General features: G+C 50.5%; 1 protein-coding gene across 14 annotated transcripts in view; it reads left to right on the forward strand.

The window, feature by feature from the left end:
- IRAG1 (inositol 1,4,5-triphosphate receptor associated 1) overlaps positions 1-12,182 on the forward strand; it is a 112,635-nt gene that overhangs the window by 49,693 nt on the left and 50,760 nt on the right. For 7 of the 14 annotated variants that reach the window (XM_053924977.2, XM_053924980.2, XM_053924976.1 and 4 more), the window contains 8 exons: positions 1,170-1,270; positions 2,381-2,451; positions 4,507-4,680; positions 5,735-5,812; positions 6,568-6,620; positions 6,825-6,872; positions 7,976-8,593; positions 10,820-10,898. In XM_053924977.2, coding sequence (XP_053780952.1) covers positions 1,170-1,270; positions 2,381-2,451; positions 4,507-4,680; positions 5,735-5,812; positions 6,568-6,620; positions 6,825-6,872; positions 7,976-8,593; positions 10,820-10,898 — 1,222 coding nt within the window. The remainder of the gene's footprint in view (positions 1-1,169; positions 1,271-2,380; positions 2,452-4,506; positions 4,681-5,734; positions 5,813-6,567; positions 6,621-6,824; positions 6,873-7,975; positions 8,594-10,819; positions 10,899-12,182) is intronic. The other 7 variants (XM_071221437.1, XM_071221438.1, XM_024558844.3 and 4 more) reach the window with 5 other exon arrangements.

The following is a 12,182-nucleotide window of genomic DNA, read 5'->3' on the forward strand; positions in this document are numbered from 1 at the left end:
CAGCCTGCGTGTATTCAGCTCTTGGAAATGGGTATACAGTATAACCCTATCGCCACCACCATGATTGTTTCTTTTGAGAACACAACCTGCAGAAATTAAAGATTGGCTCCTTCTGCCCCTTCACCTAGCCCTAGCCCATCTGCACCAAAGCATGCTGGGAGTTTGTAAAAGCCACTCTCCAAGGGAGGACAGAAACCACACGATGTAAAGAACATGAAAATGATATTTTAGCCAAAGTACATTTTTTTGTTCACTAAAGGATTCATACATGAAAAAAATCTAAATATGACAAACATGAATATATTCGGAGCTCAAACTTTCATGATCAAAATAAACTCAACCCAGGGAAGGAACCTCACACATGCTGCAAGCACAGTCAGTGTTTCGGTGGACATTCCTGCGGTAATGGCCACCCATGAGGCCGCACGGGAAAGAAGCTCCATCACCGGTGATGTGGGAGTTGTACCAGATGAGTAAGTCCTAGAGACCTAGGTGCCTGGAGTTAACGATACTATGTTGCATACCTAAAAATTTGCTAGGGGGGTAGATCTTATAAGTGTTTTTACCATCATTATTACCATAAGTAAAGGCAAGAGGAAACTTTCGGAAGTGATGAACTGGTTTGTATCATAGATTGTGGTAAGGAGTTCATGGGTGTATACTCTCTAAACTCATCAAGTTGTATATATTAAAAATGTACAGATTTTTTATATCAATCACACCTTAATAAAGTGATTTAAAAAGAAAAAAAGATGACATGGGTGGAGAAGGTTTTAAGCATAACATTTATCCAAATGTAGGACTGTCACTGAATATCAGGGATGTGTGGGTCCCGCCACCTCTTCTCCTGACCATTTTTCCCCAGCCAGGCTGGAGCAGGCTGCAGCATGTCTCTCTGGATTGTCAGTGAGTTCCTAGACTGTCACCACGGAGGGCTTAGAGGTTCCCTAATCTTAGTGCATGAAAAGTGGACCTTGTCAAGCTCAGGTGAATGCCTTCTGGGGAATGAAGGAGAAACTGGATTATTCTCTGAATAATCCAAATAAACTCCATTCATCCCTTATCAGGATGGCTCTGAGTCTCATGATGCCAGAATAAATGCCCCGGCTCCTGGAAGCTTCCTCCATTCCAAGCCTAACTCCATCTGTGTTTTTGCTCTAAACCACCAGAGCCCTCCAGGCACGGGAGTACCTTGCAGCCCACCCACCATTGTCCTGACTGGGGATGCCAGTTCACCGGAAGGAGAAACTGACAAAAACCTGGCCAACAGGTATATCCCAACTGCCTGATCTCTGTGCTGTGAAAAACACTATTTCCTAGCACACAGGGATTAGACAGTTATATTTTTATAAATCTTGCCTTCTTTCTTGAATCATTTTATTGATGAAAATACAATCAAGCAACTTTTCAAAATGTGAGAGAGAACTTGGGATTTTTCATTATCTTCTCCCCTCCCGCAAATTATTTTTTCTCTCCTGGATTTGGCTCTTTGCAGTCTGCTAGCCTTTAAGAAAAGCATGAATCATAGCAGAGGAATCTCCTATACAAGTGCCCAGATATTTGCAAACAGACCTGGAAGATGCGAGTCTTTGACTGTAGAATCCTGCCCTTGGCCAAAGCGCGTTCTGTGTGAAGGACGATCTCTTGGAAGGGACATGGGCTCACATGCTTGGGGATATCACTGCCTTGATGTTACAGCACTAGCCTAGTCACTAACCTAGCTAGAACGAGATTACCTAAGTACTCTTTCCAAAGTGTTGCAAAGATAATTCTCATGCAAATATATAGTGAGCATGTGTCAAAGCTATATTTAACTGATTAATGAGGGACCCATCATCAGAGTAACAAAGCCATTTCAAAGGACGATATAAGAAATGGATATACATATATAACTAGTGGTGTCAAAAAGAATGCTGGAATAAAATTGCTAAATTAGATATAAAATATGTGAATGTTCCACAGGGCAATGAAACCATGTTTTTATCTTTTCACCTAAGCAGAAATCATCTGCATCTCTACCAGATGACAATTATTCATATCTTATGAGTTTTCTATAAGTTAGATGTTCACTCAGTCTGGGTCCTAATAAATAGCAAGTAGTCAAAGCTACATGTCATTGGGGCAGTGGTTTGGAAAACTGTAGCATGCATCAGATCCCCTGGGGAGCCTGCCCAATCACAGATGGCTGGGCCTCACCCGAGTTTCTGATCTGGTAGGTCTGGGGTGGAGCTGAGAATTTGCATTTCTAACAAGTTCCCAAACTTAGAAAACCTTGTAATGAGATGCTCTCATATGACTCTGAAAAAAATAGACAGGCATCTGTTTGCCTATTTCCAAGCTGTGGACCAATTTTCTTAACAAGATGTCTCTGTTCTTTCAGAGCTCACAGTCCCCACCAGAGGCTTTCTCGCCGACACTTGAAGGTTTCCACGGCTTCACTGACTTCTGTGGGTAAGGGCAAGGCCAACTGATCTTATTCCTGCAACTAGACATAGGGGTTCAGCCAAAAGTGTGTCTGAGTAGGAAGACTGAGGTCTGGCAGTTGGGCCGGGCCAGGCCCCATGCCCTCTCCTGCTCCTCAGGCAGTTCCATCCCTATGAGCCCAACAGAACAAAGTCAATCAGCCCCTCAGTGTTTGAGCCCAGAAGAGGTATGATGTCTCATCTCAGTGTCTTTTGGTAAAAACACAAGACTGGAGTGTGATGAGACAGACAAGGAAGTAAGTCAAAGGGAGACAGAAGCGCTGCAGGAGGCTCAGTTTCAGGACTCAGGGAGCACAGTCCTCTGCGCCTCAGGCAGGCATGTGCGCGAATATAAAGCTATTTCAGTTGCCCTTCAGGGCCTGCTCTGGACACTCAGAGCACAAATATGATCCAGACTTAGTCCCCTGCCTTCATGTTACTCATAGTCTGTGAAGACACCGAGAATGGACAGATGTAATTGGGATGCTGTATTGTAAGGCCCTTTGCAGAAGTGTTAAGGACATGGAGGCAGGAAGGGGCGCAATTCTCCTTGGAAAGGGGGAAGTTCGGACAGGTATTCTGAAGGAGAGAGTATCTGAGTTACCTTAGCAAGTCGGAGAGATAGACTAGAGGGAGGAAAGGCATTGCGTTCCAGGTAGAAGAAGCAACATGCTGGGAGCAGAAGCCACAACAGAGCAACTGAATGTCTGCTGTGTGTATTAGCTGGGGTTCCCAAATCATAGAAATCCAACTTAAAATAGCTTAAATCAAAAGAAAAAAATTAAAATTAAATAATTAAAATTAAAAATTAAAATTAAAAAAATGCAGTTTCAGGTAGTGCTGAATCCAGATGCCCAAGTTGGATCATTAGCAATTGTCCCATCCCATCTCTGAGGTCTCCTCTCTGAAAAGACTTCTTCTTTCCCACTATCCAACACAGTGCCCAGGACTGCCTCTCATTGACCTCCCATGGCCATCCCTGAGCCAGTCCCTGTGGCCAGGGGCACTGAACTCATTGACTGATCTGGGCTGGTATACAGTCCCACTCCTGGCACTGGAGGTGAGGTGGAGGTGGGGTTAGCCCTTCCTGACTAGCATAATAGAGAAGGATTTCACTCAATTCAAATTGGGGAGCTACAAACAGAAGGGGAAATGGAAGCTAGAGAGGCACAAGGGGAGCCATTCACCACCGAGGGGCTGGAGGGAAGTGATCTTAGGAGGAGTACATGGGGTCAGCAAAAGTGGCTGGGCCCAGTCTGGCACTTGGACATCACTTCATGAGGAGTCCTGATGAGGTGAGACAGGAGGACGGCATGGTCAGATATGGCTCTGAGCAAGGTCACTCTGATAGGCGGTGGAGGATGAGAGGGAGGGGATAGCCTGGAGATGGGGGCGCCTATGAAGTGGCTGATGTAATTGTGCAGGTAAGAGCTAAAGAGCAAGAATGGAGATGAGGGGCACGGTCCAGAGATAGGTACTCATGGGGCATAAATGATCATCAGGACTTGATGGTCAGTCTGTTGGACGTGGCGGGACTGAGGAAGAGGGAGGTGTGTGGAGTGACTCCCATGGTTCTGAGCCGCTGGGAGAGAGGTGGTGTTATTCACCCAGGGAAGGGGCAGCTTGGAAGAAGAATGGCAGTAAACAGTGTGAGTGGAGGAAAGAAAGGAGAGAAGGAGGCCATGGGATTGTGACTTTGGCCCATGATCTTCTGAGTGCTCCCTTTAGTCACACACCTCGAGTTCACTAGCTTGCTGAAGAAACAGTCTCCAGGACTGGCCTTTCCCTAACAGCAGAGTTTAGGACAGTACTGGGAGCCTACATGGCTTCATGACCATTTGTGATAGGACCTGCCACGGCCACAGGCTACAAGCCAGAGAGGCCAAACCTGCTGAGGATGCCCCATCTGTCCCCACTCGGCATCCCTCTTCATAGCCCAGTTCTGGGCCGAGGTTTGGCTGGCCTAGTCTGCTCTGGACAGCCTCCCTGCGCTGGGGTGTGGAGTGGCAGGGACTCTTACCCTGTGCTTACCCTCCATCTGCAGACCCTGCAGGGCATGTCATTGACCTGGTAAATGACCAGCTGCCAGACATCAGCATCTCAGAGGAGGACAAGAAGAAAAACCTGGCTCTGCTGGAGGAAGCCAAGCTGGTGAGTGAGCGATTCCTGACTCGCCGTGGGAGGAGGTCCAGGAGCAGCCCCGGAGACTCCCCATCAGGTAGGCTGTACATGGGCTGCCCTGAGCCCCTCTGAGGAGGGCCGGGAGGGGGAGGGCAAGGCCCCACCTGCACGGGAGCCCTGTTTTCAAGGGATGGGCTTTGATGTGCGTGTCCCCAGGGGTCTGGGCCCAGGAGGACCAAGCCTTATGGAGAGGATCCTTTGAGGAGAGAACACCTTACCCCATTTCAGAAGCTTCAAAATAATGGCCCAACTCTAGCCAGAAAACTTTGCTTTTTGATTTTTGGGCCTGTGTGTGACCATTGTGTCTTACTGTTTCTATAAGAAGTTCTGGCCCAAGAACCTACGGGGCCTTCCCCAGCTCTGACTCACAGAGAGAGAAATCCTCCGTGTGATGCCGGTGCACACAGACCCCTGGGGCATCTGCATGACAGCGTCTCTATGACTCCTCCTCCACCTTCCCCAGGAGATCCTGCTCTGTGGGCACGTCCTGGGCAAGGGTCTGGAAGGGCTGGCACTGGGCTCCCTCTCCCTGATTTCCCTCTGTGGGCTGTGGGAAGGACCCTAAGCACTGTGGGAGAGGCGGAAGGTGGTCTTTGGTGTATTTATGGAATTTCTGGATTAAAAGGAAGGTGTTCCTGGGCCCTGAAATCCACCCTGCTACACCTTTAGCTAAAGCCACTCTTTTTCCTGAGCAAAGAGTTGAGGCAAGTTGAATGTACTGAGGAGGCCAGGGGAGCATTTGAAATCAGGGCCAACCTGTCAAGTCTAGGAGGTACAGCCTTTGCAGTTGGCCCTGCCAGGCAATGCCAGGTCCTCTGTTTCATCAGGGTGCTTTGAGGTCAGGCTGGGCAGGCTGAGGACTGTGACCCCAGTCCTCACCCCTGCAGGTGATCCTAGGGCCCCCTCTGTTGGCCTGGCAGCAGGGAGGCAAGAGCTGCGGTAGGACCCTTTTATGGCAGTCCAGAATCAGCCCCTGACCTCAACGAGGAAGACCCAGTTCCCAGAGGTCAGAAATACCTAAAAAGATGTCGTTGTTAAGCTGAAGTCCTAAACCTTCACAAATGCTGGCCAATGTGTGTTTGTCTCAGCAGCTGTTTCCCCAAACCTCAGCCCCAGAGCTTCTCCTACATCCTTGAGGAGCAACTCACTCATGGTCCCCACACTGCCTGGTGAGGTCCAGCCCCCTTGGCATTTCCTGCCCTGGTTTCTCCCTGTGGGTGGCAGCTCAGCCCCTTCCGTGGACTGACCATGAGGCCTCTCACCTTGCAGGCTTCCCAGGCAGATCCCCCATTAGGGCCCTTCCCCGGGGGCTCCCAGCTGGGCCTGGCTGGGCTGCCTTAGAGGCGGCGGGTATATGTTACTTTGGGGTTTCCAGCTAACATGGGGAGACAGATCTAGCCCAGGGTGAGGTAGGCTGGGTGAGCACAGGGGCAGGGTTGTGGGAAGGGGGCTGTGGCTTGCACTCTCTGCCTAGAGAGAAGTCAGAGAGAGGTCATTTCAGATCCTCTATTTGGGCCACTCTTGGCTTTTGGTTTCTGTCCTTTCATTAGGCTTGTTCTGGGCCACACCCTCAGGTCAGCAGGGGAAGGAGGGTGCCAGGGAGAGTAGCTGGCCCTTGTCAGAGCCGTGGGACAAGCTCAGGTTCAGGCCAGGCAGCCTGGGTCCAGATCCCAGCACTGACACGCCCTGTGTGACCTTGCTCTCCCTCTGCCTCAGTTTCCTTGTGAGGTTTCTGTGATGATTAAGCGAGGATTCGCCTCAGAACCTGGCATGTGAGAGGCACTCAACACATGGTGGCGTTACTGGCTCCCAGGCCTGAGGAAGATAAGGGGGGACATTCTGGGCAGGTAGATGTGTTTTGCTAAAGGAAGGGCTGAGGGTGTGGGGTGCTGGACATCACTCACCAGTGTCTGGACCATTCTAGGTGTGGATGCATGCAGTGGCCTGCAGTCCCCTCTGCCTGGAGCACCAACACAGGTAACAGGGGCCCCATTTGGGTTTTCTATGCCATCTGGTCTCTGCTCTTACTGCTTAACCCTGAGAGGCCCTTCACAACCCACTAAAATGAGGGTGCGGGGTCGGGGAGACATCTACGCCACTGCTAGAGGCCTCCTTGGGGGTATTTCAAGGGGAGATGTGATCCCTTCACATTACTGACTGACTCGTGTTTCATTTCTCCAGCAGAAGGGGGATGAGGCTGAAGTCTCTCCACCTCACCTTGGCGAGCCTGTGAGTTTGAGCTCTACCCAGTTTGGGTGTGGGAGATCCAGTGTCCCAGAAGCCTGGGCTGGCCTTGGGCAGCCTGTAAGCGGGGGAACATTAGTGGAGGGCCAAGGCTGGGAAAACAAGAAGTTTCCTCTGCCCTATTGTGACAGACGGTCTGAGATGGAGGGAGTGAGGAGGCAGGATTCAGTGGGAGTGACCTCCATGGTGGTCTGGCCTGTAGCCCTGTACCCCCAGCCAGTGACCAGAGGGAGGACTGGGCCCAGCAAGAGCTAGGCAAGACTGCTGCTCTAGTGAATATCACAGGAAAGCTCCAGCCCCTGGCTGGGATTCTTCCCGGGGCCAGCCAGGAGAACCCCATCTTTCCCTCACACTCAAGAGGGTATCGAGGGCAGCGTACAATACAGTGTCATCTAGAACTGGGTCTGGGTTAGAGTCCTCTGGGAGAGTTTCAGCACGCATCTCAAACAGCCACACAAATATTCAGATGTAGCCCAACCCGCTCCTCACAAAGCAGGTTTCCCTTGGGCAATGAAAGGAGCGTAAACTGAGCGGTCAGCTCAGTAACCCTTTGCAAGGGTTACCGCATCTGATTATCCTGGACCTCTTTTGGGTTATGGAACTCTCTGAGGAAAACCTGTGGATTCTCTTCCCAGAAGAAGACCTACATCACGCACACGCACACAAACATGCACATATATTTGCATGTGATTTCAGAGGGCTCACACAAACCTAAGGGGAAATCTGAGTCCCTAAAAGTTAAGGGCTTTGCCTGGCAGAGCCAGGACTAGAATCTGGAATAAATGAGTCAAGGTCAAAACATGTGACCGCTTCCAAGCTGCCCTCTCTTCCACTGTTCTCTCCAGCTCCTAGCCCTTCGGAAGTTCTTGGCAGGTTTGAATAGCAGATCCCTTGTCCTGTGTATTTTACAAGCCTTATAGGCTTGTCTGTGGGTCCTCTTTACTGGCTCAGACTTCCACCCAGCTCTCACCCCTACACACACACCCCTTAGCAGGGTCTGTGGGTCAGAGGCCCCACAGCAGAAGTGCCCCCACCTGTCTCCTCCTCAGCCTGCCTCCAGGGTCCTAGTTCTACTTTGTCTCTTTCAGAATATCCCCAAAGGGCTAGCTGACCGGAAGCAAAATGACCAGAGGAAAGTGTCTCAGGGCAGGCTGACTCCTCGCTCTCCCACAGTTGAGAAGTCCAAAGAGATTGCAATAGAACAAAAGGAAAACTTTGATCCCCTCCAGTGCCTGGAGGCCCCACCCAAAGGCCTAGCTTCTGGCACAGGCAGTGGTGGGAAAATGGCTCTGAACAGCCCCCAGCCTGGCCCTGCTGAGAGCGATCTGGACAAGCCACTCTTGAAGACAGCCAGGGAGGGCAACCCTCTGCCCCGAGGTCCAGCCCAGGGCTCTGGAGGGGCGGTTCCCTCAGACCCCCAGGGCAAAGGCACAGCTGGAGAACCAGTAGGGTCCAAGGTTGCCTCCAAAGTGGATCCTCGGCCCCCTCCTTCCCGGCCACCCTTGCATCGGGGGATCTCCCGGGACAGTGCCCCTGAAGAACCTGGCCCCCGGCTGCAGAAAGTGCTTGCCAAGCTGCCCCTGGCAGAGGAAGAGAAGCGTTTTGCGGGGAAAGCCAGCAGCAAGTTGGCCAAGGTGCCTGGACTCAAAGACTTTCAGATACAAGTGCAGCCTGTGCGGATGCAGAAACTGACCAAGCTCCGAGAGGTGGGTTATGGGAGCCAGCTGGGGTGGTGGGGGGAGCACTCCAGGTCCCCTCTGGATGGAAGACCACTGGGCTGAGCTGGGCCCTGTGGCAGGGCAGTTCTTGCCTGGACTTGGGCCTTACAGGGACCCTAAGCTTCCCAAACCTGATAAATCAGGTCCACAGTGCAGCATGTTCTTCACAAACACCAGTTTCAGGTGCTTTAACCCCACTTGCTAGGGTGGAGTTGGTGGTGGATATAGTTGCCACACAACGCCACATTTCAAGGGGAGGTGGTGTGTGGAGGCACATGGGCCCTCGGTCCTGGGCTGAGTTTTTCCCCCTCCAGCTGGTGCTGGTGGCTCATAAACAGGAAGCCCTTGATGGAGTGCCTTGTCATGCCTAGGACTGAATTAGGCAAGGATGAAATAAGTTTTTCCTTTATCATGCCCCCAAGCTTTCCTTCCTGATGTCTGTTAACGAAGGGCCTCCAATACATCCCCAAGTATAATAATGGCCACGAGGGGCTGCTCCCCACCGTGGTGAATTTCTTCCAGCATCCACGGCATCCTCCAACTTTTACTGGCCACTAATCCAGGCACATTGGTCTCTCATGGGGCTGCCACCCTATGCAGGGGGTGATTGGGGGATTCAGAGATAGAAGGGAGAAAGACCATGGTGAGTGACAGAAGAGGTCAATAGGACAAAGGAGTTTTTATCCAGTCCCCACTTCCCCAGAGGGCCAACCCAGGCCACACACCAAGGCAACCAGGACTCCACAGGGTAGGACCTGGTACCCCCAAAGCTTGAGCTGGACAAGAGTCTCCTGGCTCCCTTATAGAGGGCCGTGGGACAGGGAAGAAGAGAGGCACTCAGTGGCAGTCAAGCACAAGTGAGAGGGTTTCTGTGCTAGCAGGGACACACTCTAGTGCTGACAACTGTCCTATGCAGAAACCTTCCATGATGCTGAGTCGGAGGATCCGGGGGAGCTGGGGCCTGGCTGCTGATGTTAACATTTTATACGGAAGACCCCACCCAGTCAGGAAGGCCTCACTGATTAGTGGGTCACACAGGCCTAGAAGGGCTGCCTGTGGTGGGCCTTAGTCCCAGATCTCTTGGGAATGTTGTACCAAGAGGGCCAGACAGCTAGGTATTTGCCTTCATGGGCCTCTGGCAATGAGGAGAGGCCAGGCCCAGGCAGGAAGCCATCCCTACCCAATACTCCTGCAAGCTTTCTCAGCAGCAAAGAAAGCCACAAAGAACCTGGGGGCCCCATCCCACTAACCTCTGCCCTAGCAGCTGAGCACCCCCATCCCAACCCAGTGTGCTGAGAGCTGATTGGCTGTGGGCCTCTGGCTTGCTAAGGAAGCAGGTGAAGGACCCTAGCCTGTGCCTTCTATTGGGCCACAAGCCTCATCCTTTCCCTTTTTATTCAGGGGGCAAACCATTCAAGTGGCCTCTAATATACAGGAGACTGAAAACCCCTTAATAGCACCAGTCACAAGGGTGAGGAGCTAGGTCAGGCATTTCCACTTGGGGGCGCTGGTCTGGTGCTGATAGACTTGGAACAAGTACCAGCTGACCTGTGCCACACACTGTGGCCAGAATCCCTGTCTCTTTCCCAGCTCTGCCTGCTGAGCTCCCAGGCAGGACAGTGACTGCTGAGCCTGCTGCCTTGAGGCAGCAAGTCTCCAGCCTCATTTGTCTGAAGAGTGTCACAACTTAAGAGGTGTCATAACAGGCCACTGAGAATGTGTGAGGCAAGACACACGCCTGGAAGTGGACGCTCAATGCCTAGAACAACCGGGCAGGAAGCTCTGGCAGCTTGGAGCACAGCCACAAGCTCAGCAAAGATTGTTTCCTGTGGCAGCCCTGTACACATCCAGGGGACCCTCCCATCCCCACAGCCTCAGGCTCTGCTTCTGTCTGTCCTCCTTCAACCACAGCATGGAGGCGGCCAGCAGCTCATTCACCCTGAGGCCCACAGGCTTATTTACAAAGCAGATAGCTCTTATCTCAAGGAATATGGTGCCACTGGTGGGTTTCAGGTACCTTTAAGGGGTGGGAAGAAGGGCCGTCTTTCTGGTGCCCCTCAGATGTCACTTTGTCACGATTGTCCACTGACTTTGGAGGCTGCCCTGGGGTCCCCCACAGTAGTTTGAGTGGCCACAGAGCCATAGACAGAACTGAGGAAAGAGTCCAGTGTGATGCCTCATCTGAAATGTTGTCTTTTGCTTTTTCTGAAAAAGGAGCACATCCTGATGAGAAATCAGAACTTAGTGGGGCTCAAGCTTCCAGACCTTAGTGAAGCGGCTGAGCAGGAAAAAGGTAGGTGGGGTCGGGGCAAATGCTCTCCTCTGGCCAGGGCTGATCAAAGAAGGTGAAAGTCTAAACCCTAGATTTCCTGGCAGAGCCTTTGTCTGTCCCAGTGGGGAGTGCGGACATGCACAGAGCAGGCCCTCAGCGAACATTTGCAGATGAATAGATTAATCAGATCCTATTTCCTGCCCACTCAGAGAACCTCTAAACCATCTCCTTCCAACCAGCTCTCCTAGACCCTGCTAGCCTTCCCTGAGCCTTGTTAGCACCTCCGTGGTCTGAAAGGGTGACCCAGGCCTGAACTTTTGCCACTTCCTTTTCCTTTTCCTCTCACACCCAGGAAGCCACCCAAATAGAACAGTTCCTCTTTACAAGACATCAGAGTCATCTCTTGCTATCTGATCTGCTGTCACCACAAAGTCCAAACCCCAGCCCTTCCCTCTCCGTGAGTGCAAGTCCCCAACCAGCCATCCTGCCAGACTTCATCCTTTCAACTTCTGAAAAATGAGACTTTGGGTATCTTCCCCCTGTCCTCCTCCCATCCCCCTGCCCCCCACCGCCAGCCACGGCTCACCTCTCCTGATATCTCATCTCATGCTACCTATGGTCAGTCTCAGCATAGAAGCCTTCTGTTTAAGCATTGTCATAGGGGCATGTCCCCGGCGCCACCAACCATGCTGGAAGACCCTGGTCTGAAATGCATATCAACTAACACCTACCTATTCAACATTAACAAGAAGATTCCCAGAAGTAAAATTTCTAACAATTTTTTAATTTTTTATTCTTGTATGGTTATTAATTGTTGTATTATTTTCCTTTTTATTTAATTTGTTGGGGTAACATTGGTTAATAAAATCATGTAGGTTTCAGGTGTACAATTCTGTAACACATCAACTGTATACTGTATTGTGTGTTTACCACTCCAAGCCAACAATTTTTTAAAGTACTAATTTTTAAAAAAAATTAACCATTTTAGAGGAAATCTTTGGAAAAGTATATTCTGCTCTACTTTTAATTTTAACTTGTTTATTAAATCACATTCAAAACACTAGGAAAAGATTTACCTTAAAATTTCACCCATTACCCCATAAATTCTGAAAAAGCAACAATTTCTATTTTTTCTGGTATTTACCTGTATTTATAATTTTTCACAATTAATTTGATGGTAAATATAATTTTCTGTTCCTACTTTTTAAATTAACTAATTTGTTTTTTTGTTATTGTTCTATTACAGTTGTCCCAATTTTCCCCAGTTGCTATCCCCTGCCATGCCCACCCACCCCCACCTCCCAT

Source organism: Desmodus rotundus, chromosome 5, assembly GCF_022682495.2.
Source record: "Desmodus rotundus isolate HL8 chromosome 5, HLdesRot8A.1, whole genome shotgun sequence".
Classification (NCBI taxonomy): domain Eukaryota; kingdom Metazoa; phylum Chordata; class Mammalia; order Chiroptera; family Phyllostomidae; genus Desmodus; species Desmodus rotundus.